General features: G+C 42.4%; 1 protein-coding gene across 5 annotated transcripts in view; it reads left to right on the top strand.

Moving 5' to 3' along the window:
• Positions 1-24,608, top strand: part of ehbp1l1a (EH domain binding protein 1-like 1a) — an 85,218-nt gene that overhangs the window by 15,430 nt on the left and 45,180 nt on the right. For 2 of the 5 annotated variants that reach the window (XM_075450681.1, XM_075450682.1), the window contains exons 5-6: positions 11,540-11,718; positions 11,863-12,008. In XM_075450681.1, the coding sequence (XP_075306796.1) occupies positions 11,540-11,718; positions 11,863-12,008 (325 nt within the window). Of the gene's footprint in view, positions 1-11,539; positions 11,719-11,862; positions 12,009-13,110; positions 13,282-23,274; positions 23,395-23,531; positions 23,676-24,608 lie in introns of all 5 variants that reach the window. The other 3 variants (XM_075450678.1, XM_075450679.1, XM_075450680.1) reach the window with 3 other exon arrangements.

The raw sequence follows: 24,608 nt of genomic DNA, 5'->3' as shown, positions 1-24,608 counted from the left end.
CTGGGCTTTTACCTGACTGGAGTGAGGAGATTGCTTTATCGATTTCTAATTCTGTAATAGATCCTTCCAACAGTTTAGCTCGTTCTTCTGTTAGCTGAGGCATCTGTAAACCGTCAAAAAAATTACTACTGGTAGATGTACTGTTGTCTAATTCTGAGGTATACAGCTTTTCATAAAATTTCTGAAAGCAGTCGTTGATCTTAGTATTATTAGTTTGACGGATTTGATCCTCATCAGATATTGCAGAAATAAAAGTTTTTTGAGGAGAATTTCTTGCAAGATGAGCTAAGAACTTGTTTGGCTTATTTCCAAATTCAAACAGTCTTTGTCTAGCAAACAAAATATCAGACTCAGCCTTCTTTGTTAGTAAGTTAGTCAGCAGTAGTCTTGCCTCCTTTAATTCTTTAAGCACCCCATCCGATTTGGATCTTTGAAAATCTTCCTCTAATTTTTTGATTGTCTTTTCAATTTGTGATTGTTCTTGAATGCGCTCTTTTTTCTTCTTACTAGAGTATGATATAATCATGCCTCGCATGTAAGCTTTATAAGCTTCCCACACCAGTCTTGGGTCAGAATCTTTGCAGTCATTTACCTCCAGATACAGGTCTGTTTGCATTTCCAGGAATTTGATGAAATTATCATCGTGAAACAGTGATGCATTAATTTTCCAAGAGAATGATCGCTCTGCTGGCCTAAGAGGCTGCATTTTCAGAGTGACAGGAGCATGGTCTGAAAGGGCAATAGATCCAATATCAGATTGTTCTGTTAAGTGGGCTAGGTGTTCAGATATAAATATATAGTCTATTCGTGAGAATGACCGGTGAGGTGGAGAATAAAATGTGTAACTTTTATTATTAGGATTCATGTATCTCCATCCATCTAACAAGTTAAACATCTCAAGAAAATTTTGTAGTGCTCTGCCAGCTCTTGACTGATCTTTGTGAGGAGGGTCTCTATCTAAACAGGGGGAAAGATGGCAATTAAAATCGCCTCCAATTATCATATTTGCACAGTCCATTTCAGCGATTTTACTGAGTAGTAAGGCAAAAAAGTCCTCGTCATAGACATTAGGAGCATATACATTCCCTAGCAGTACTGATTCTCCGTATAATTCTCCTTTTACTAGAACTATCCTTCCCTCTGTGTCTTTGTAACTATCTTTGGCTGTAAATGGCAACAATCTATGAACTAATATAATTGCACCCCTTTTATTGGTAGAATAAGATGTGAAATATACCTGTCCTACCCATTCCCTGAGATATTTCTTGTGCTCCTCTTCATTCAAATGGGTTTCTTGGAGAAATGCGACGTGTACACTTTCCTTTTTAAGATGGTTTAGAACAGCTTTCCTTTTGACAACATTATTGGAGCCCTTAATATTCCATGTACAAAACTTAATATTGAAAATAATATAAAATTATATCATGCTGCATAGTCTTCTGTATCTTACTAATTAGTTTGGATCTGTTTTTTAACCGAAATCCTGCCTGGACAAAAAACAACAACAACAAACACAAGAACAACCCAAGCAAAAAGAAACTAAAGCTTGGATAAGACCTACCAAACGTGGCTGAAACCGAGCCAAGAAAAAGAAAAAGAAAACACAAAAACCCTGTCATACTATAACAATTCTCTATAGCTAAGGGAGGTGAGAGAAAAAAAAAAAGGAGTAGAAAATTTGCGTCAGGTCTCCCCATCTGGATTATGTCCTAATCATGCCAGCATGTCAACGATTGGATAAGTATTATGCGTAATTTACTGTTTACTACCAAGAAATACACATGTACAAGTGTGTTGACGGTACATTTAAGATGAACAGAAACTGTCTTAATGTTACGTAGTACCCACTGTCCGTTGTGCAAGTATTTTCCCTAAGCAGTTGTATTTGAGGTAGATTATACAGTTTACCTGATTACAGGTGGATTGTTACAGTCACTGCGTAGGCGGGAGTGTCTTCACGTAGTCGTTGATTTCCTCCGTTGTGGAAAGAGGGATCGGTTTCCCATTTGGAGGGAGAACCTTAATGACAGCTGGAAACACAAAAGCGTATTTGATCCCCGCTTCCCGAAGCCTTCTGCGCGCATCTGTGGATTCTTTCCGTCGTTTCACAACATCCGCAGAAAAGTCCTGGAAAAAGGACACTGCTTGACCATCCACCGTGACTCTGCCCTTGTTTCTTGCTGCGCGTAGAATCCTCTGTCTTTCCGTGTAGTCGTGAAGCCTCACCAAAACCGCGCGGGGGACCCGTCCATCGGTGGATCCCGCCAGGGCTCCCAGGCGGTGAGCTCGTTCTATTTTCAACCGCTCCCCTTGCATGTCCATGTTCAAGACCTCAGGAATCCACTTCTCAAAAAACACCGGTGGATTCTTGCCCTCAGCGCCCTCCTTCAGTCCAATTATTCTGACGTTTTGTCGTCGACTCTGGTTCTCGTAATTCTCAAGTTTCTCCATTGCTTTTTTCAGTGTTGACTCTACCGAGTCAAGCCGTGGTGCGTTGGCCGCTGAAGTATCCTCCAAATCGGACACTCGTTGCTCCACTGACCCCAGTCTGTCCACTAGCTTGTCTAGCTTTTCTGACATCTCTGTGACTGGTTTCAGGATATCAGCGAGTTTGGTGTCCAGCATCTCCTTGATGTTACTCGTCAACTGTCGAACCACTGCGCTGTCACTAGTCGGGCTGGCGGGCTCTTCCCGGGGCCCGAAACTGCATACTGGCTCCTCCAGCTCTGGCTCTGTGTCGTCGTCTGGGTTAGCTAGCGCTTCGTTAGCTAGCGCCTCGTTAGCCGCCACCTTGCTCTTTTTCCTAGTGTCTCTCTTCTTGGGCTTGGTAAAAAAGTTTTCCAGCGACATTATCAATGTCTGTGTAGGTTTAGCAATCGTTTAAACCTAGTTTTAGCAACGGACAAACCGAGAAAAAATCGTTTTAGTTATCTCCAGTGAGGAGACCGACAGAAGTGCGTCTAACCTCGTCGGTGCATCACGTGACCCCCCCTCTTTTAATAAGTTTTTATGCTTTTTTTTGTCACTGTAATACCTAAATATGTGATTTTTAGTCTTTCAACTCTAAAGGACAAATTAGTGAAATCTAACATACTTGCTTTACTACTCAAGGGGAAAAGCTCTCTTTTGTTAAGGCTCAGTTTATACCCAGAAAGCTGACCAAATTGAGTAAACAGATTCAATGCAAAAGGCAGTAAGGTCGATGGCTTCAAAATAAAAAGTAGGAAATCATCTGCATAAAGCAACCTTGTGCTCTATGTTGTTTCTCCAAATACTTCTTTGCTGCTACGTAGCGTAATGGCAAGGGGCTCTATGGTCAGATCCAAAATCAGGGGGCTCAGAGGGCATCCCTGGCGATTGCCTCTGTGTAGTTTAAATGGCAATGACATTTGAGAGTTAGTACAAATTGTAGCAGAGGGCTGAGAGTACAATAATTTAATCCACGCAGTAAATTTTGCTCCAAAACAAAATCTGTCAATGTTATGTCCTGGTGTTATCCTCCTTAACTATCTGGACAACATTAAGATGAAGACCACTTCCTCTTTTGCCCCTAGCCATTTTATTTTTTTCCTTTTATGAACCGGCAATCTCATGTACGTCAACACGTCTAGTACATCTGACCTCTAGAGGGCAGCATCAGACTACAAATCTCTACATGAACAAAAGTCCTTGTGTGCCTCAATATAAAACATCCTCCTCCCCACTTAAGGAAGAAGCTGTATTAACAACTGAAATAAATGTTCTTCATTGTCTTGACTTGCATATTCCTATACGACTAGTAGATTAAAGGGATAGTTCGGGATATTTGACATGAATCTGTATGGCATCACCATAACCAGTGTCGTGCATTCAAACTGACTTACCCCCGACAGTGTCCTGTGAGCCGAGTTTTTGTCCAGTGTTGGTCAAGGCGAAAGTAGTCCGGCTTGTTTGCTGGGGTCAAGAAATTAGCGCGTTTTTCTTCCCAAAACAGTACGTGTGCTAAAGAGTGATTTATTTCATCACAAAAACCGAAGCCGGCAAAAGTCACTCCTCGTTATCACTTGGGCCCTATACTGTCTCTCATTGTGTATCAGTGCGCACGTCATTCTGACCGCGAGCTGTGCGCACGAGTTCACTTTGTTTACTGCTCGGGAAGATGTCTGACAACGAGAGCGACGAGGAACATATTGACTTCCGTTCAGAGCCAAGGGGGTATCTTCATGAACCCGTTTATACTGAGGAGGAAGTTCGCCAAATGGACTTAGATCGGGCAGAAAGAGAGAGGGTGGACAGAGAAGTGATGGAAACAGAAGCTGGAGCCACTGCTGGAGCTGCGATACCCAGGGTGGCCGACAAATCCTGGTGCACTTGTTTGAAGTGCGAAGTAATGCAGACAGAGGTGGAATGTTACTGCTGACACGAGTGGGATTTAGTTATGCCCCAGATACAAAACCTTAGATGAGGATGTCGGCGGCCGCGGGACAGGTGCTGCCTGCATCACAAATAACGGTGACTTCCCTGCACTCCTGAATGCAGGCGTCTTGAGAACTTTTTTCCATGTTCCCAAGATCAACTGGAAGAGGCGTCCCAGACCAGCTGGACCCGATGGCCAGTTGTCTGCAGAGTAAGTGTTGAGCACTGCCAAAGAACAGAAAGACTCGTGCGCACAGCTCGCGGTCAGAATGACGTGCGCACTGATACACAATGAGAGACAGTATAGGGCCCAAGTGATAACGAGGAGTGACTTTTGCCGGCTTCGGTTTTTGTGATGAAATAAATCACTCTTTAGCACACGTACTGTTTTGGGAAGAAAAACGCGCTAATTTCTTGACCCCAGCAAACAAGCCGGACTACTTTCGCCTTGACCAACACTGGACAAAAACTCGGCTCACAGGACACTGTCGGGGGTAAGTCAGTTTGAATGCACGACACTGGTTATGGTGATGCCATACAGATTCATGTCAAATATCCCGAACTATCCCTTTAAGTTGCAACTAGAGTGTAACATTAACATTGTAAACGTATGGCCTTCTCGTGTAACTGCAATAATACTGTAAGTCCCTCATTACTGTTTAACAGAAAATCACAGGATGCTCTTTAACTAATCAATTTGTTTTTCTTTCTAAGAGAATGAGATAGATTGCTCATCCCTGACATTACCCTGGGGATTATTCTGCCCCACTCTTTAGGGTATGTCGCTAAGCTATAATGTTAGGCGAGAAGGGGGCCCCCGGGCTCTCAGGGGGTAGCGGCGAGCAACACCGTCTTCTGGCGACTCCACACTGGCAGGAACAGGGACAGGTAGCTGAGGGGCTGGTGACAGTTCAGCTTTTGACACATCAGAAAATTGTCCAGGAAAATCGGGTTTCACACCACGCGGTTCATCTTGGGCGAAGGTGTGCTGAGCTGGCTTGATTTGCTTGAATGGCTCAGCAGCGTCCTCTGGTGGACATTCCACAAGAACAGCAGATCCATAAAGCAGCTGGTCAGCATGTCTCTTCCAGACAATGTCCTCTGTTGTTTTGATCGTATAAGACACAGGGCCCGTCTGTACTATGACTGAAGCAGGTACCCATTTCGGTATGACAGCAGGAAGTTGTTAAGCCGTTAGTGGAGAGAGCCTTCTCCCTGCGAGGCCTTTAAAGCATTCTTCATGCTCTGGAGGAACCTCTCTGCCAATCCGTTGGTGAATGGGTGATATGGAGCAGAGCGAATGTACTACTCTTCATTTGCTTCCAGGACTCTTCAGATATCCTGTGAGGTGAATGGTGGCCCATTGTCACTCACAAGTTGCTCGGGAAAACCGAATCGACTGAACTTTTCACCAAGTTTCTTGATGGTTTTCTCTGCAGTAGTAGATCTTATGATACACACCTCTGGCCACTTACTGTGTGCATCTACAGCTACCAGAAACATCCGATCTATCTTCAAAGGGACCAGCAAAGTCAACATGGATGCGCTGCCACGGCTCCGCTGGCCAATCCCACAGATGAAGAGGGGCTGGTTGCGGCATGCAACGATTTTTCTGGCACGTAGGGCATGTTGTCTCCTCAATTTGCATGTCAAGTCCAGGCCACCAAAAGTAGCTTCTGGCTAGCTCCTTCATGCTCACCATTCCACAGTGACCTGCATGCAACTGCTGTAGCAACCTTTTCCTCAAGACTGGTGGAATGATAACTCTGTGTCCCCATAGAAGACATCCTGCCTGTACAGAGAGTTCACTCCTTTTTGTGATGTCGGGTTTCAACTCAGAAGAATCTCCGGTTGAATCTATCTGTTGAACATGAGGAAAGGAAACAAGCAGACGTTTTCTACTTCAGACAAGTAGAAGAGGCTCCAAACACATCTGCTCAGGTGAAACGGCATACGAGAACAGACCAGGTGCTGTCAAAACTGCTGGATGGATCACGTGCAATGGATCAAATTCTGAGTGGGTTGTCTGGAGTCCATTGCTATCTAGATGGCATCCTTGTTACTGGAGAGACAGAGGAAGAGCATCTGAAAAACCTAAAAATTTTGCATTTCTTAGATCCAATTTCCTGCATTTTTACAAAATTGTGTCCCGTTTCAGCTCAATACAGAACCGTACTTTTGTTTCTAAATACGGGACGATTCCGTATTTCAAGGGACTGTTGGCAACCCTTCAGTGGTGCTCTGTTTGAATTAGAGTATGGCAACCCGACCGAAGCCTGACGGGCCCGGTCGGAACCCGACGGGCCGGGCCGGACTCGGACAAAAAATTAGAATGTCTTGTCGGACTCGGGTCGGGCTCGAAAGCAAGCAGACATCGTGAAAATTATAAACAGCCAGAGGACAGGTTTCAGTTCATTGCAAACGTCAGTTTTTGTGATAAACATAAATAATTGAATATGCATAAATGAAAATTTCAATTCAATTCAATTCATTTTTATTTATATAGCGCCAAATACAACAAATGTCATCTCAAGGCACTTAGATAGTAAGTCCAATTCAAGCCAATTGGAATTCAATTAATAATAATCATAATTCATAAAATAATCCAATTCGTTCATATAGAGCCAATTCAAAAACAATTTCCTAGCTAAGAAAACCAACAGATTGCACTGAAAACTTTTTGTTTTTCGGTCCAATCTCCCGGCCTGAGCGTGCCTGAGGCGACTGTGGAGAGAAACGACTCCCTTTTAACAGGAAGAAACCTCTGGCAGAACCAGACTCAGGAAGGGTGGCCATCCGCCTCGACCAGCTGGGGTTTGAGAAGACAGAAAGGGGTGGAGGGGGCCGCCGCGGCGGCGGCACTGTAACACCATTCAAAGGATATCTGTTGGAACAGGGAAACACGAGTTAATGACCATAATAATATCACATATACACAAAGAGAGTAAAGTGAGGAAAGGTGTGACAGATGAGGCCCCCCAGCAGTCTGGGCCTATAGCAGCTTAACTATGGGATGTTTCAGGATCACCTGAGCCATCCCTAACTATAAGCTTTATCAAAAAGGAAAGTTTTAAGCCTGGTCTTAAAAGTGGAAAGGGTGTCTGCTTCCCGGACATTTACTGGCAGCTTATTCCACAATAGAGGGGCCTGATAACTGAAGGCTCTGCCTCCCATTCTACTTTTAGAAACTCTGGGAACCTCAAGTAAACCTGCAGTTTGGGAACGAAGTGCTCTGTTAGGAAAATATCTTACAATGAGATCTTTAAGATATGATGGAGCTCAGTCATTAAGAGTTTTATATGTAAGGAGAAGAATCTTAAATTCTATTCTGAATTTAACAGGGAGCCAATGAAGAGAAGCTAAAACTGGAGAAATATGATCTCTCCTGTTAGTTCTCATCAGAACTCTGGCTGCAGCATTTTGGATCAACTGAAGGCTTTTCAGAGAATATCTGGGACAGCCCAATAATAAAGAATTACAGTAGTCCAATCTTGAAGTAACAAATGCATGAATTAGTTTTTCTGCATCACTCTGAGACAAGATGTTCCTGATTTTAACAATATTACGAAGGTGAAAGAAGGCAGTCCTAGAAACCTGTTTTATATGCGAGTCAAATGATAAGTTCTGGTCAAAAATAACTCCAAGGTTCCTCACTGTAGAACTAGAAGCCAAGGAAATAGTTGGTAGAAAATGTTGGTAGGCTATTCGTGCCTCATGCCGTGCAACATGCATCTGTGTGCATCTGTGGTCTGTGCATGCTCGGTGCGCACGCACGCATATCGAACATTCGAACAACTTTACATTAAACACGTGCGATCAGTGCAGCCGAGCTCAGTTGGCTGGAAGCGCTATGGAGGACATTAAAAGAAAAATAGCTTCTGGAGAACTGAAAGTCGTGGAAAATGAGAGGGGGAAATCCACTGTGTGGAAACGCTTTAAGCTATAATGGATTATGGTGGATAATGGTGCGCTGTCACCAATGTGTATTTACTGATTAGGGTACGCCGTCTTGCGTTGGTCACTGGTCTCGGGCTTCCGGCGGGCTCGGACACAAATATTTTAATTAATCTCGGGCTCGGGTCGGATTTGAGAACTTTTCTGTCGGTTGAGGGCCGGGCTCGGACAGAAAAATCCGGCCCGAGCCAGGCTCTAGTCTGAATCAAATCCACCCCTTAAAGGCGGGGTAGGGGATCTTTTTCTGGAACATTTTTTTACATATTGCTTGAAATACTCTTCACACCCCCATTGCAACCAATTAATTAAAAGTTTTGACACAAATATGAAAAGTTTTAGTGGCCTCTAGAACGTACAATCTAGGAAAAACAGTACTGATGCCGTCTATCAAACTGCAATCTGCTCCTCCCTCCCCCTCCTTCTCCCTGTGCGCGTACCCTGCTCCGTGAACGAATTACGCGTCCAGAAGCTTGGCAGGAAGCTAAACTAGAGCCAGCTTGGCTAGCACCTAGCATTATTAAACGTATAGTTAGCATAAACTAAATACTAAATACTAAATACTAAATACGGCAACGATCGATGCTTGCTGTCAGAACAGCGCTCGTGCACCTTCGTGCTCGTGCGCGTTCATGTACTCTAGAGGCGTGCCTTCGGGGGAAAAGTGAAGAAAAGGGTTGGGACTTTTTACCTATGTATTTTTAAAATGCAGCTTCGCTGGACTCAAAATCCAGGATCTCCTACCCTACCTTTAATAAAGCCTATAAAACTACTACAGCAACGTGAATCATAAAATCATCAATGACATCATATTACAATATTATTAAGTAAAATGTTCAAATCTACTTGTGAAGAATTAATGCGGCAGGGAACACACGATGTGCAGACATTACAAGCGCTTTATTGAACTACCCACACAACCTGTACCAATCCCCCACCCCCCATCGTTCGTAATTTGCTGATTGAAATTGGCGTACAAATCCTTTACCGGCTTGTGTCAGGTTCGCTAACTTCGGAGTTAGCCGACCTTTCCTTACGATGTCCAGCTTCTCAGTAAAAGTCCTCCGGGCAAATGGCTGCAACAATAAATTTGCAACCAAATCAACTTCTCCTCCTCCTTCAGCCATTTATGTTTTGTATAAAACGGAAATCAGACGTCATGTCAAAATCTACCCAATCATCGAACGTGATTACCACCTACGCCTGCAATGGGCTGTTGGGGGCCGTCAGAGACAGTCTAATAACATTGGTTCGGGGTTCGCTACGCTGTCTTCTACATTCTAGATGTAGTTAGGGCCAGCAGACCCGATTGTTCTGGCCTCCCGGCAGATTTGTTTGCCTGGCAACCAATGATAACTGAAATATGATTGGTTAAATGCGTCAATATGAAAATACACGTCTGGCAGCAGCGCAGCCAGGGGAAAGGAAACATTGTGGGCCTCAGAGGGAGTATTCTGTCTGATCAGTACAGAGACCCCTTGTGCTTTAGCCTGAAAAAGGGAATGGAAGCGCTGCCTCCTCCGCTGTGAAAGATGGCTCTATCAGAGCTGCTGACGTGGGTCTCCTGTAGGAAAGCTACATCAGTGTTTAATATGGGAGAAAGCCTTCCTTCTCTTACCTGGATGATTTAAACCTTTAACGTTCCAGCTTAGAAAGTTAAAATGCTGACTCATGTAATTCTAAAAGCAAAAACAATGTGCACCCTTGCCTTAGATGAGTATGACATAATTATGCGGCAGGTGGAAATTAGATCAAGGTAGGTAAAAAAGAAAATTGAGTACATGTATGAGACTCCAGTGACCCTTGACCCCACCCCCCCCCCGCTCTGATTAGGAATAAGATAACCCCTAAATTTAAAGACTGGAATGTTTCAAAACAGAATGCAAATCCGTTCAGTCAAAAAAATAAAAGCATGCATAAGTTGATAAATCCTGCTGATAATAATAATACAAAATATTTGACTTAAGATAGACCCGTAAGGAGGACTTCGAATATGTAACATGACAGAATGTATGTATGTATGTATGTAACAAGTATTACGTTATTAGCCCACAGTCAGATAGACATTAATGGAGTTACCTACTCATTCAAAGATACTTTATGAACCCAAAGGGACCATAAAAATCAGTCTTTCGGTAGTATGATAACACGCTATATCCAGACCATATATTTGCACTTCAAGAGGGGAGAGCAGCTGGTGTATCCAGACTGGGCCCTCTGTTCATATGTGTACTGTTTGTTACCCGCATTCTGTGTCACTGTTTAATTTGTAGTGTTGTTCCTTTATGAAGGTTGCAGAGACTTTGGGAGCCTCTTAATGTACTATATAGCCTCGTCCACGGAGCTGAAAATCTTTTGGGGTGGGAAGAGGAGAGTAGCAGTAGCAAATTCCGTAGTAAATAAGCTCTGGAGTAAATAAGCTGTGCTGCACCGACGCGCGGCAATGATGTCATCCCAGAATACGCATGTGTAGATAGCCCTTAATAACAATAACATGGCAGCTTTGAGCTAACTGTGCAATAGTACGCGTTCATTCATTCATTCATCTTAAAGTATTGGTGAAATACGCAAAAATACGCAAATCTCGAGTGATGTAAATATCGTCCGAAGGACGTCAACTTTCACCAAACTGTTATCGGTGAGAAGATGAACATATTTTATGCCAGAAATAAGGTCCAAGTTTTAAAAAAATTAACTTTACCTTTAACATGGTGACCATGTAAAGTCAGAAATAGAACATCTGACAATGTTTATTGAGAGAACTTTTCTATCAGTAGTGTATTATGATGATATTGTACACATGCACACCTCAGCTGTACACTAAGGTTGGATGGACCTCCCTCTGAGAATGATGGTATAGACACTGGGTTTTATTTGTTGATGGAGTGGTACAGGTTATCACTAAACTTGAAATTTATCATAATGTGCTCCTGCAATATGGGGGATGAAGAGCAATCTTGATGTACTTCCAGCTCTTAATTGGTTGTGTTATTATTTAAATTGTGTGTTAAGCACACTTATCCACGTTTCTTACTTGTAAGTTTTTTAGTTGGTTATGTATTCATTGTTTTTCACATATAAACTTTATTTAATCTTAGAGTGGCAATTGTGTATTAACTCATCAGTTTAGTCAAAGAAAGATGTAAATTGTGTGTGTGCAAGTCTTATTTCTTTTTTTTTTTTTTTTAAACAGGAGACAAAAGGCCACAGGAAAGTGTTAGCATCAGCTGAAGTCAATATGAAAAACTATGCCAGTGCCACGGCAGCCCAGTGTGAAGTAACACTGAAGCTCAAACCCCTGTCTGCGAAAGTGGTTGAAGCCACACTGAAACTGAACCTGTCTTGTGTCTTTCTTAAGGAGGGCAAAGCCACGTAAGTTTACTCTGGAGCGTCATAATTCCTCTAAACTGTAAAGTTGCATTGTAGACCTAAACCATGGCACTGATCGTGGTCCAGATAAAATTGATGTTCTTGAACATGCAGTATTCTGTGAGGATTCTGTATCTTTTCTCACAGAGATGAGGACATGCAAAGTTTGGCCAGTTTAATGAGTATGAAACAGAGCGACATCGGTAATCTGGAGGACTTTAATGACAGTGATGATGAAGTTGGCGAGGACAGAAGGGCCAGCTTTGGAACTGGACAAGCTACTCACTTTACTGGTAACAATGGGCACACATTTGAGAATTTTTGTGGGCAGATTAACCCTCTTAGGTCAAAGAAATTCTTTCTTTTTTTTTTGATGAACCTTGTCTGCTTGTCTGAAAAGGCTCATATAACCACAACCCTGTAATGCAGATTTAAGATCTGCAATATTTCTGTTTGTTCAGGGTAGCCTGAGCATTATCTAAACTGCAGTTGTATCAAGTGAATCTATAAAGTTATATGACCAAAAATAAATAATAAGATAGATAAATCTTACAGATTTTTATTGAAACACCTCAGAAAATAAGGATAACCGCAATTTTTTACTTTTTGAAATTGTTCTCACAAAATATTCAATCCAACCCAGATCAAAAATTACAATTATTCCATAAAAGTTATTTTGTAAAAACATCTGTTTTCATCAACAGTTTTATGCAGGAAGTGCATCATTGCTGCAATACTGCAAAACTCTGGCGCTCTGAGTTCCCTATCATCCATGTTGGTACATTTTTTAATCAAAAAATTCTTCAGCTAGACACCGCTTTGCCATAATTAGCTGGCTGGAAAACTTTACAGGGCAGATCCTTCTGTGACTCTCTGACTGTCCATTGGCTGGTTTGTGATTTACATAAAACCTAAAACCTAATGTGACTTTATGAGTGTCCACAGGTTACTTTAACAAAAAATGGTTACTTTAACAAAAATGTAGACACACACACATCAGCTCAGTGTTGAACATGTTGAACCGCTGCAGTAAGGGTATGTTTTCAACTGTGCTATGTAAATTTGACAGCTTCAGAAAGTGCCATTAGTATTGATGTTGTTGCAAATGAATATTTTGATTTTAGTACTGATTAGTAATTTTTTTCTTGCCAACTCTACTTAGGATTTTGCATACCATCCCAACCTTTTCTGATTTGTGATTCATTCTGTCATTCATTTAATATGATCCAACTGTTTGCAAATCATTTGTTTCTGTTCCTTACTTACAGTTTGGTTTACTGTTACATATCTCTGTATTTTTTTTCCTTTGGTCGTTCCTCTTCCTATTTATGTCCCTTTCTTCTTTTCTTTTTTCCACACTCTGGACATACTCTGTGATTTTCTTGAGCCCTTCAGCTACACGAAGGCCTTATAGCTTCCCCAGTAACAGCTTTCCAGCTGAGGACTCGGAGGCCCAGGCTTTTTCTACACTCATCCCTCCCAAAGACCTTTCCATCTCTTCTCTCTCTTCCTCAACCTCTGATCCATCTCTCCATCCCCCTGTTTTCTCTGATACCTTACAAACAGGTTTGTTCAGTTCAAAATTGGGATTGGTTTCTCACTGGCATTGTAATTGTTGGTGATGGAAAATGACCACATAAGCGGCTGACATTGTGCATTTACTTTTGAGCTAATGCTGACAATCAGTGGTAAAAGTCTCTTAACCACTGATTACATTACTGATTACATTACATTACCTCGTTGTTTGGGAACCATTTTCCTTTAAAGGAAAAACAAATCTTCAAATTATCTTAAATCAGTCTCACAATGCTTCTCTGTGAGCTCTTGTTTGATTGGACCGAAATTACATCAAGAAACATTCAACCACGACTGGTTAACTAGATATTGGTTATTTATTGAACATTAACCAGAAACATGAACCCTGAAATGAACTCAGAAAAGCGTGTGTAATAACTTAATGGTAGGTATGGTAAATATTTCATAGGAATATATACAAATATTTCATATTTGTCATAGGAGATGATTCATGAATTTGGTAATGGCAAGAGAATAGAGAAATATCGGAAAACTGGGTAGTCCTAATTCTTGTCACCGTCTATGGGTAGAAGTTAATTACTGTTTATAATTGAATTGCTATTTTAATTCGACATCTGTCTGGACACCAACCACACGCACATCACCTCCAAGGCTGGCAGAGATGGGATCTTACATTGAGTTGCGGGGCTTCTCAGACGCGACCCACTCGCTCGTTGAACAGCCTTTCTTTTCCCTTTCACCACCCGTCTTGAAGAACGATGTCCCCAAGCAGTCACTCTCAGGTCTCGCTACTTAGAGCGGTTAGGTAACTGTTTGTTAGCTCAGCAGTAGGGGCCCTCAGTGCGTCTGGTAAGATGGTTGAGTTCTTACTCTCGCATCTCGCGGCCAAGGATGAAACGATCAGGCGATGTCAGAAAAATGTTGTGTCAAAATAACCAAAATAAAATGGTTCACCTAGGGATTTGAGTTGGAGTTGGTTGGTTCAGCCGAATAATCGAACTCCAACAAAGTTAACCTCTTCAAATAAAAACTTTAAAAAATAAAAAAAAAACTTTTTGAGAGAAAAGTTACGTGGTCTACAACAAGTTTACTTTGTCTACTAGGTGATATTGATTAGACGGATACGAAGCAGAAAAACATAGAACACGGAAAGCAGGTGGCCCCGGAAATTAATTTTTCTTTCTTCCTTCTTCTTCTCCATTTTTTAACTCCTTTTTAGTTTTTTACTTGCGAAAGCGGAGTTTGCACTTCAACTCTCAGCCAATACTATGTCCGCAAAGTAAACATTATGGTTGAGATTCTGGACATAGGGAGTGGGGACTTTAATTTAAAGTTAAGAGTTTAATAAGATAAATAATAATTTCTCCATTCTTTTGTCTTAACACACATTCATTGAGTTCTGAAAACACCACATGGTACAATGATATATGAAAAATACATTAGAATGTATTAAAATAACCTAGATTATAGTGAGTCTCAGATACTTTGCATACCAAATCCAGATCGGATTGTGTTATACACATATCAAATTAAACAAAATGTTATCAGCCGGTTTTGACCACTGGAGCAGATCATGAAACACAAAGTACATAGGTTAACCATGTACTTTGTGTTTCATATAAATTCATATAGTTAGTTCATATAAGTATCTGACCAGGGGATTAATTTAGGTTTAACTGTTTGGTGCTACTCACCTCTAGATGGCAATGTGGCTCCATAGAAAAGTTAGTGATATTTCTACTTAATGACTTCTTTCTTAGTGTACTACGTACAACCATGAGAAAAGTATCAAAATGGAGCTTGAGATGTCAATGAAAACTATAAACAACCTGTACAACCTGTTATCAGTCATTTTGAGACTCTCTCTAAAACCTAATAATCAAGTTAGAACCAGGAAATACGACCATATTAGTCCAGTGCTCAGGTCTCTGCACTGGCTTCCTGTCGCTCAGAGAATAGACTTTAAAACAGCTCTGCTTGTGTACAAGTATCTTCATGGTCTAGCGCCAAAGTACATCTCTGAAATGTTAGAGCAATATGAATCAACTGGGACTCTGAGAACCTCAGGGGGGGGTCTCCTGCTGGTGCCCAGAGTTAGGACTAAACAAGGTGAGGCTACGTTTCAGTTTTATGCTCCTAAAATCTGGAACAGTCTTCCAGAAGATGTGAGACAGGCCTCAACTTTGACAATATTTAAATCCAGGCTGAAACATTTATATTTAGCTGTGCATATGACTACTGAAAGTATTTTATCTGCACTCTTCGCTTTTAATTGAATTAATTAATGATTATTTTTATATTTTAATGATTTTATTTGCCTTCTTGTTATTTTATGTAGCTGTAAAGCACTTTGAATTGCCTTGTGTACAAACTGTGCTCTACAAATAAACTTGCCTTACCCTACAAAGGTATAAAACATGCTTAATGTAGTTCCAATAATCTGTTTGAGAATGGATCTGAAGAAAATAGTTATTTTCCAAGGGGTGATGAATCAATGTCTTACCTGCCTGTTTCTCGTCTTGTTGGTAAAGGCGGACAGGTGCCACCTTTGATTTACATATCCAGATGTGGAAGAAGCAACATTTGGTCTGGGTGGTCCCCCGATCCTCATCTAAAAGGGTTCTTTTGTCTGTTCAGTGACAGGTTGCTAGTTGCCATTAGAGTGTTAATGTTTTCCAGCTGTATCGTGACAGAAAAAGGGGGAAGAGTTTCTCAAATCCTCTTCCCAGGACAAAGGTGAATATAAATAAGGTGATGCCTGTTTCTTATTGGAGGTGATCCCCCATCTGTATCCTTGAAACAACATACACAGGCAGCAGTTAATGGGTCTCAATCAATCAATCAATCAAAGTACTTTATTAATCCCGCAGAGGGAAATTCTCTTGATGCATAAGTTATATTATTGACAACAAAATACATGATAAGCCAGATTCAGGAGCAGGTGATTCCAGTTGCACCAGTCCACAAAGTTGTCCACCAACTCCCTGTACTCCGACTCCTGCCCATCCTTAATACACCGACCTCTGCAGAGTCATCAGAGAACTTCTGCAGGTGGCACAATTCAGAGTGGTACTGGAAATCAGAGGTGTACAGGGTGAACAGGAATGGAGACAGAACAGTCCCCTGTGGAGCTCCTGTGTTACTGAACACCACATTAGACAGACATCTGACAGATAATCAGATAATCAGCAACCCAGGAGACAGTAGATGAGCTGACACGCATCCCTAGCAGCTTCTCACACAAAAGATTTGGCTGAATGGTGCTGAGGGCACTGGGAAAATAAAAAAAAACACGATCGTCACAGTATCTCCACCACCATCCAGGGGAGAGTGAGCCCGCTGCAGCAGGTAGATGACAGCATCATCCACACCCACACGAGGCTGGTAGGCAAACTGAAGAGGGTCCAGTTCAGGTTTCAACAGCGGTCCCAGGTTTGACAGAACCAGTCTCTCCAGGACTTTCATCACGTGATCGCGACTGGTCTGAAGTCGTTGATGCCCGATGGGTTGGTTTTCTTTGGTACCGGTACTATGCAGGATGTTTTCCATAGCACTGGTATCCTCTCCTGAAACAGACTCAGGTTGAAAATGTGTTGCAGGATGTCAGACAGCTGGGCGGCACAGGACTGAAGGACCCTCAGGCTGATGCCATCAGGTCCTGCTGCTTTGGCATGTTGGAGTCTCTCCAGCTGTCTGGAGGCTAGGCTGATCCTGCGGAGGTTGTTGGAGTTGAAGGGTTGTAGTCCAGGGTACTTAGCAGGGATGGTTGTGGGGAAAGCAGTGGCAGAGAAGGTGTGAAGGCAGTTCCTGTGTGGGATGGCCCAGCAGGGTGTCCTGAGCTGAATCTGTTGAAAAATCCATTCAGCTCATTTGCTCTGGCCTGGCTGCTGGTGGTGTTTGATGTTGAAGCTGGTTATCTGCTTCATACCCTTCCACACATCCTTGGTGTGTTTCTGCTGGAGTTTGCTCTCCAGCTTTTTCCTGTAGGAGTCCTTACACCTTCTTAGTTCTGCCCTCAGTTCACGCTGCGTCCTTTTCAACTCATCCTTGTCACCAGATCTGAAGGCTCTCTTTTTTTTTTATTCAGAAGAGCCTTCAAGTCACTGGTGATCCAAGTTTTGTTGTTGGGGAAACAGTCCTTGTCGGCATAGTGGTATCCTATCCTAAGTTGATGTAGTCAAGAGCCCCTTTCACACTGAGACCCGCTACCTTACAGGGTCCAAATTGCACCTTCGACCAGCGTCGAGCAATGTGAACGCTTGGCGTGTTAGGTGACCCGTGTCGCCTGAAGCCGAGTTCAGGGGGCGTTGCCTAGTGGCAGAGCGTCACACGAAACACATAAATGCTGGGCGTGTACAATGATGTAGGCACAAGCCATGCGTCGGAGGTAGGGTTAAATACAGAGTGGCTTCCTCCCCAGATGGCGTGGCACATGTCAAAATATGGCCAGTCCAATCGCCCTCTGCCACTCCTGCCGTTGTGGTCATTAACCGCATGGAACTTTTTCCTCATGGCCTTTAGTTTGTTGGTCACCTGCGTCTTGCTGCGTGGGAAACCGCGCTCTGTCATCTTTCTCGCCAGCCCTTCCAGCAGAGGTCCATCTTTCACCGTCCCCGAAATGTGGCGGTAAATAACGTCCTCTGCTCGGAGGCTGAGGAGCTCGCGGACCTCCTTGTCTCCCCAGTTGGCCATCTTCAAAAATGTCTCGAACTTGATGTAAAACAGAGTAAAACTTGAAGTGAAACTTGTCCTCACCTGTCGCTGTTGTTCTGAATCAGCTGTCCATTCTGTCTTTTAAACTCCTCACGTCACGCCACGCCCACGTCCGACCCGCGTCAATTGCTTTCACATCAAACTCGGCTCGGCAAAAAGACTAGGGTCCGACGCGGGCCGAAAGGCGAGTCGAGTTGACACGGCAGCCCGGGTCGTCAGTGTGAACGCAAAAGCGGACACGCTAAATTCGCGGATTAAATGCGGGTTATTCCTCAGTGTGAAAGGGGCTAGTGATGCAGTCTGTGAGGTTGTTGATATTGTCCCCATGTGGTTCACAGAGCACAGTCCAGTCTGTGGTTTTCACTGGCCCCCTGAGTCCACCTTCTCACAGTCCTTGTGGAGACAGGCTGCCTTGAGACTACAGCCGCGTTTCCACTATGCAGTACTATGTACGGGTCGGTTCGGAACGGTTCGCTTATTTCAGTGTTTCAATGGAACCCGTTACCATTTTTGTAACCCTTCTGCTTGTGGTACCTAGCACACATGACCGGTTCCAGGCTCTGCTCTCTGTTGTTGGTGAGGAGGCTGTGCAGCGGGAGCTCGATGGTGCTATGCGAAACGAAAAAGTTTTCCAACTGATTGCCGCAAAAATGGCAGAGAGTTGTTTCAACCGGACCACGAGCCAGTGTCGCATTAAGCTGAAGAAGCTTGGAGGTGGTTCCAAATTATGCTGTTATTTGCTATTTAAGCTTCGGCACGCACTTCGCCCCCCCCTGAGGGTCCCCTTTGTACAGTGGGAACGCAAGCTGACCCCAAAGCGACCCGACCCGTACCGGACTGCATAGTGGAAACGAGGCTGGAAACGAGGCTGGAAACGAGGCTGGAAACGAGAGTGGACCAGGACCAGGTTGTGGTCTGATCTTCCAAGTGGGGGCAGGGCTGTGGCTCAGTTACATTAGCATTCAAAAGGTCCAGTGTCCTGTTCTCCCGAGTGGGGCAATCAACAAACTACTGCAAAGTTGGGAGAGTTGAGTCCAGTTGAACATGGTTGAAATCACCAGTTATGGCCACAAATGCCTCAGGGTTTTGAGACTAAAGCCTAGCAACAGTGGTGTGTACAGTGTCACATGCTGCTGCTCCAGAAGCTGATGGTGGGATGTAAACAACAATCAGGATAGCGGAGGAAAATTCCTGTGGCAAATAATAAGGTTGCATACTTACAGCTAAAAGTTCAATGTCCGGGCTGCAGAGACGCTCCTTCACGGTGATATGTCCGGGGTTGCTCCATCTCTCATTAACAAACACTGCAATCCCTCTGCCTTTCTTCTTGCCACTTAACGTTGTGTCTCTGTCCGCCCGAATAACCCTAATGGATACGCTCCGGTCCGAGATGTCCGCGTGCAGCCATGTCTCCCTAAAACACATGACACTGCACGCCCGATACTTCCTCTCAACCCGTAGAAGCGGACACAGCTCGTCCATTTTATCTGGCAAGGAATTTACATTTCAATGTAAATTGTAAATCTAATGATAAATCCAATGATTAATCACACATTCCAAGCAAAACAAAAGAGGAAAGTAAAGGGCACATATGTGTAAATAACAGAAAAAATAATCAAAACGCAAGAGCTGCTGCAACAGGCTTCCACTCACGCGGCGCCATCTTGCCAAAATTGGGCTTCCCTGAGAATGCTACACTGTATAGTCAAGTAATGTAAACTCAAATGTTATTGAAAATGGTCAGGTAGAAAAGGGTTATGAGTAAATACTGTTGATTTTTTATGAAGGAGTGAAGAAATGCAAAAACAACAGAAAAAAATACATGTACAAATGAGTTTGTCCAATGGATAAGAATACAGCATTAGAGTTGTTACTGTTACAGGAAAATTTAAAAAGTTATTTCGGTAAACTCGGTGAAGTAGTTTAAACATGTATCATCAGTCAAATGTTAACTCAGCTGAATTCTGCACATCATCATAGTTGTCTGAAAACAACAAATGAACAAAATAAAAGCTTTTAAATATATATATGGTTTAAGCCATCGATGTATCTTAAATTATACTCTCAGACATTGCTGCTCAGATGGCCAGATTTGTTAAATCAGCCATAAGTAGACCACAGCCATTTTCCAACAAAACAGGAAGAAAAGAATGCAACTTCACATGTACACATTTACTCACATTTCATACTGAGCAAACTTACACTACCGAAACTCAAGACGTGGTTGGAATAAAAGCTCAAACGAAGCACAAGTTCATTATAATATATAGTATACTGATTTTGTTATTACAGTTGTCACTTGTTATCATTTTACACAAAAAGTCAATCTTTGCATAACTGAAGCCCTGACAGTCATACAGTATTGTGATAGCATCTTATCTCATTTACTATTAGTTGTCATTTATTGGCCATTAGAGGGCAGAACTGCAAAAGTGATTTGCCAATATTTTGATCTTTGACTGATGTTGGTAATATTATTCACAGCTCTTTACCTGCTCAGCTGATTGTGTTAACATCAGCTACAAACTAACCAAAGGAACAGCTTCACAGCTCTGAATTCTTAGTCTCAATAATTTAGTCTCATTAATTATCATGAGCTTTTTGTTAAAAAAAAAAAGCTTTTTGTCTTTAGTTTAAAAATCTTTTAAACTAAACATAGCTGCTGACTTAAAGGTAGGGTAGGAGATCCTGGATTTTGAGTCCAGCGAAGCTGCATTTTGAAAATACACAGGTAAAAAGTCCCAACCCTTTTCTTCACTTTCTTCCCGAAGGCACGCCTCTAGAGTACATGAACGCGCACGAGCACTAAGGTGCACGAGCGCCGTTCTGACAGCAAGCATCGATCGTTGCCGTATTTAGTATTTAGTATTTAGTTTATGCTAACTATACGTTTAATAATGCTAGGTGCTAGCCAAGCTGGCTCTAGTTTAGCTTCCTGCCAAGCTTCTGGACGTTCACGGAGCAGGGTACGCGCACAGGGAGAAGGAGGGGGAGGGAGGAGCAGATTGCAGTTTGATAGACGGCATCAGTATCCAATCATTGTGAACGGTCCGTTCACAATGATTGGATACTGTTTTTCCTAGATTGTACGTTCTAGAGGCCACTAAAACTTTTCATATTTGTGTCAAAACTTTTAATTAATTGGTTGCAATGGGGGTGTGAAGAGTATTTCAAGCAATATGTAAAAAAATGTTCCAGAAAAAGATCCCCTACCCCGCCTTTAAAGGGATACAAGGTAGTTTAGCGGCAGTATAGCGATCTCTATTGGTCAAACTGAAATTCTACACTGTCGTAAAAATCCCCACCTGTACACACCCACTAACTAACCATCGTGGCGAATGCTGCCGTTGTGTTATTTAGTCAGTGCAGTTAGGTCATCTGATTCACAAGTGTAGACTGCCCACGTAAGATACTATAATCAGAGATTTTCTGTAGAGAGAACTCAAGATAATATGCTATAATACTGTTGCTGGAGGAAGTGGCCGGGGACAGCTCGTCTGGGTTTCTCTGCTCAGGCTGCTGTCCCCGCGACCCGATCCCCGGACAAGCGGCAGATAATGGATGTATGGATGGACTGTTGCTGATCTTGAATGGGATTCTTCCCTCATCATGGTGTATTCGTGGAGTGATTCCTTTGTATTAGCAGACACTTAGAAAAGTTACATCTTAGACAGATGCGCGCAAGCACTACCAACACACGCCGCAATAAACGCAGACTAGCTCTACACTATTCCGATTACAATCACAAATTAATCAATTTTCATTTGTAGATAACAATTCTTGTTCGGATCAAAACGCTATTCTTATTCTAATCAGGTCAGTCCGTGTATTTCTGAAGCTAGGCTACGTCTCGAACTCAGGAGGAATTAGAGCACCGTCACCACCTGTCTCTTTGCGATCTAAAACGCAGGTCACTATGGTAGATGAACAAGATCACGCTTGGAGAAATTTCACAAATGGGAAGTGCCAACATCGAACGTTTCATATTCAGTCTGTGAAAGGCAGAATATGAAACGCTTGGTGTTGGCTCTTCAACGCAAGCGAACACATAGCTACAACTACAGCTAGCATACAGTACCTAGCTAAGTGCCGTAAACACAAACGACTCTTCTCGCGCATCACGACACTTCAGAAGCGGGTCGCTCCTGCCGAAGTTACATATGGGATTTTCAGCATACAGACCCCTGTTGGGAGCGAGACAGGCTTCATTCGCTTACCATTGACTTGTTTAGCCTTTGTTAAACTCCTGAAGGCTATAATTTTAGGTGAAAATGCTACCTAGTGCCCCTTTAACAGCTGTCACAATGATAAGCTAACTCACTGTTTAAAAGCCAAACAAAAATATAAAAATACAAAATATCAATGTTTGAATAAATTAATTATTTGAATAAAGAAAGAAACTTTTCATGCCTTGGACCTGTTTTAAATAACGCAGACTCTTTAAAAGTAAGCAGATTAACCTTTTTTCATGGAAATCATTTTAATTTCACCGAGCTACTGTTGCAACTTTTATTACTACAATTAGTTGCAATATATGGTAAAATATCTGTACTATATTTCGCTTCTCTACCACTCACACACACACACACACACACACACACACACACACACACACACACACACACACACAAAACAATAGCTTACATACACAGTGCTGAGTGCCATTGGTACAAATATGGGGTTTTCTGTTTTGCCAACTGTCACATAGGCATATAGAGGTTAAGTGATGAATGCATCAACAAACAAAATAGTTGAAAGTTAACTTAAATATCTTAAAGAATAGCTCCCTAACCATTATTTCCACTGTTACTAATGTTACAGACTGATGGGTAAAAATATTGCTTGGGGTTCTTGTTAATTTCATCCATTGATCTGTAAGTGTTGAAATTATGGGATCTGATTTGTAGCAGACAGGATAAAACAAAAGAATATTAAGAAACTATCTTTTAACTCATATATGATAAATACTTTAGAACTTGCCTGTGATTTTTCACATTTTCTTTAGAATGATAGTACAATTATAGCTGTCTGTAAATATCTGGGTACATTACAAATTAGTGCCAGTGTTTATACGCTTTGAATGTTGATAAGATGCAATAAAAGTCACTGTCCAATACAGATCGTTTGAAAATCTGCACACATTCCCTAAAAAAATGTACAAGTAATCACATCAGTATGTAGCTTTGGAATGTTTTCTTTCGAATATTTATCAACCATCCTGCTTTTCCTTTGTTTTAGTTTTTCTGCTTCAATCTGTTCAACTCCCTAAAAAAAGCACATCCTTATCCTCTGTCTGCTGCTTATCCTCAGCTCTTCTCAGATCCTTCCCTCCTATATCTCCCAAAAAGCCCAAAGCTCACCCCACATCTGTGGAGGGGTTTGGCCCTGACCTCACCAAACCAACCAGTCTCCCCTCTGCCCCAGCGAGAGGTAAAGTTATACATTTTAGACCAGGGACATGTTTTTCATCCCATGTGCTCTTTCATAAACTATTTCTACTGCTATGCCATAACTGGTGTTTCTTTTTACACTATCCTCCCACATTTTTCCTGCTCCTTTTTTTCCAGCTTCCTGGCAGACTGAATGGAGGCCTCCTAAATCTCAGGCCCCATTAGCACAGCCTACCCTCTCTCCTAAGTTTCTGCATCCCTCTGCCAATTATCCTGGACAACCTGCACTGCTTTGGAAAAAAGAGAGAATAGAGATGACATGTAATGTTGCTCTACTTGTAACCAAACTCAGACTTAACACCCTCTCCTGTTGATCAGAGTTGAGAGTCCCTGCTTGACTGTTTTTCCTGCAACATACATTTATTCAGACAGAATATAGATAGTTCAATGGTGTCTGGTGCTGGTGCCACAGGGCCATTAGGGTCCAAAAAACCTTTAAAAAAAGGTGCATGGGCATATTGAATTGAATTGAAAGGAATGCCTTTACTGTCACTATACACAAGTACAATGAGATTAAAAGTAACTCCTCATTCAGTGCAAACATGCAGGCAAAAATTACATATACATACATATACAAGTAGTGCAAATATATAAACAACATAAAAACTGCTAGTGCAGCGATATTGCACGGTATACAGATATTGCACAGTAAATATGCTGTGTGAGGTATTGCGGTATTGCACGGTATACAGATATTGCACAGTAAATGGATTCACAGTATTTTCAATGTTTTTAAATAGTCAATATTAAATAATTAAATATTTAATATTTAAGTTCAGAGTTGTTATGGTTTTCGGGAAGAAGCTGTTCTTGAGTCTGTTGGTGTTTGTTCTGATGCACCTGTAGCTCCCCCCTGAGGGCAACAGGTCAAACAGATCAAAGCCACGGTGGGAGCTGTCCTTGGTGATGGTTCTTGCTTTTACAGCGGGAGGTGTAAATGTCCATCAGGGAGGGGAGAGGGCAGCCAATGATCCTCTGTGCTGTCTTCACTACTCTCTGAAGCCTCTCCCTGTCTGCCTTGGTGCAGCTGCCGTACCATACTGTGATACAGTACGTCAGCAGGCTCTCGATGGATGAGCGGTAGAAGGTCAGCAGCAGGTTTGAGTCCAGATTGTGCTTCCTGAGGACTCTCAGGAAGTGTAGCCTCTGCTGAGCCTTCTTGATAACCGCTGTGATGTTGTCTGTCCAGGAGAT

Source organism: Odontesthes bonariensis, chromosome 19, assembly GCF_027942865.1.
Source record: "Odontesthes bonariensis isolate fOdoBon6 chromosome 19, fOdoBon6.hap1, whole genome shotgun sequence".
NCBI lineage: Eukaryota > Metazoa > Chordata > Actinopteri > Atheriniformes > Atherinopsidae > Odontesthes > Odontesthes bonariensis.
The sequence above is the reverse complement of the archived record's forward strand: the minus strand, read 5'-3'. Positions and strand labels throughout refer to the sequence as shown.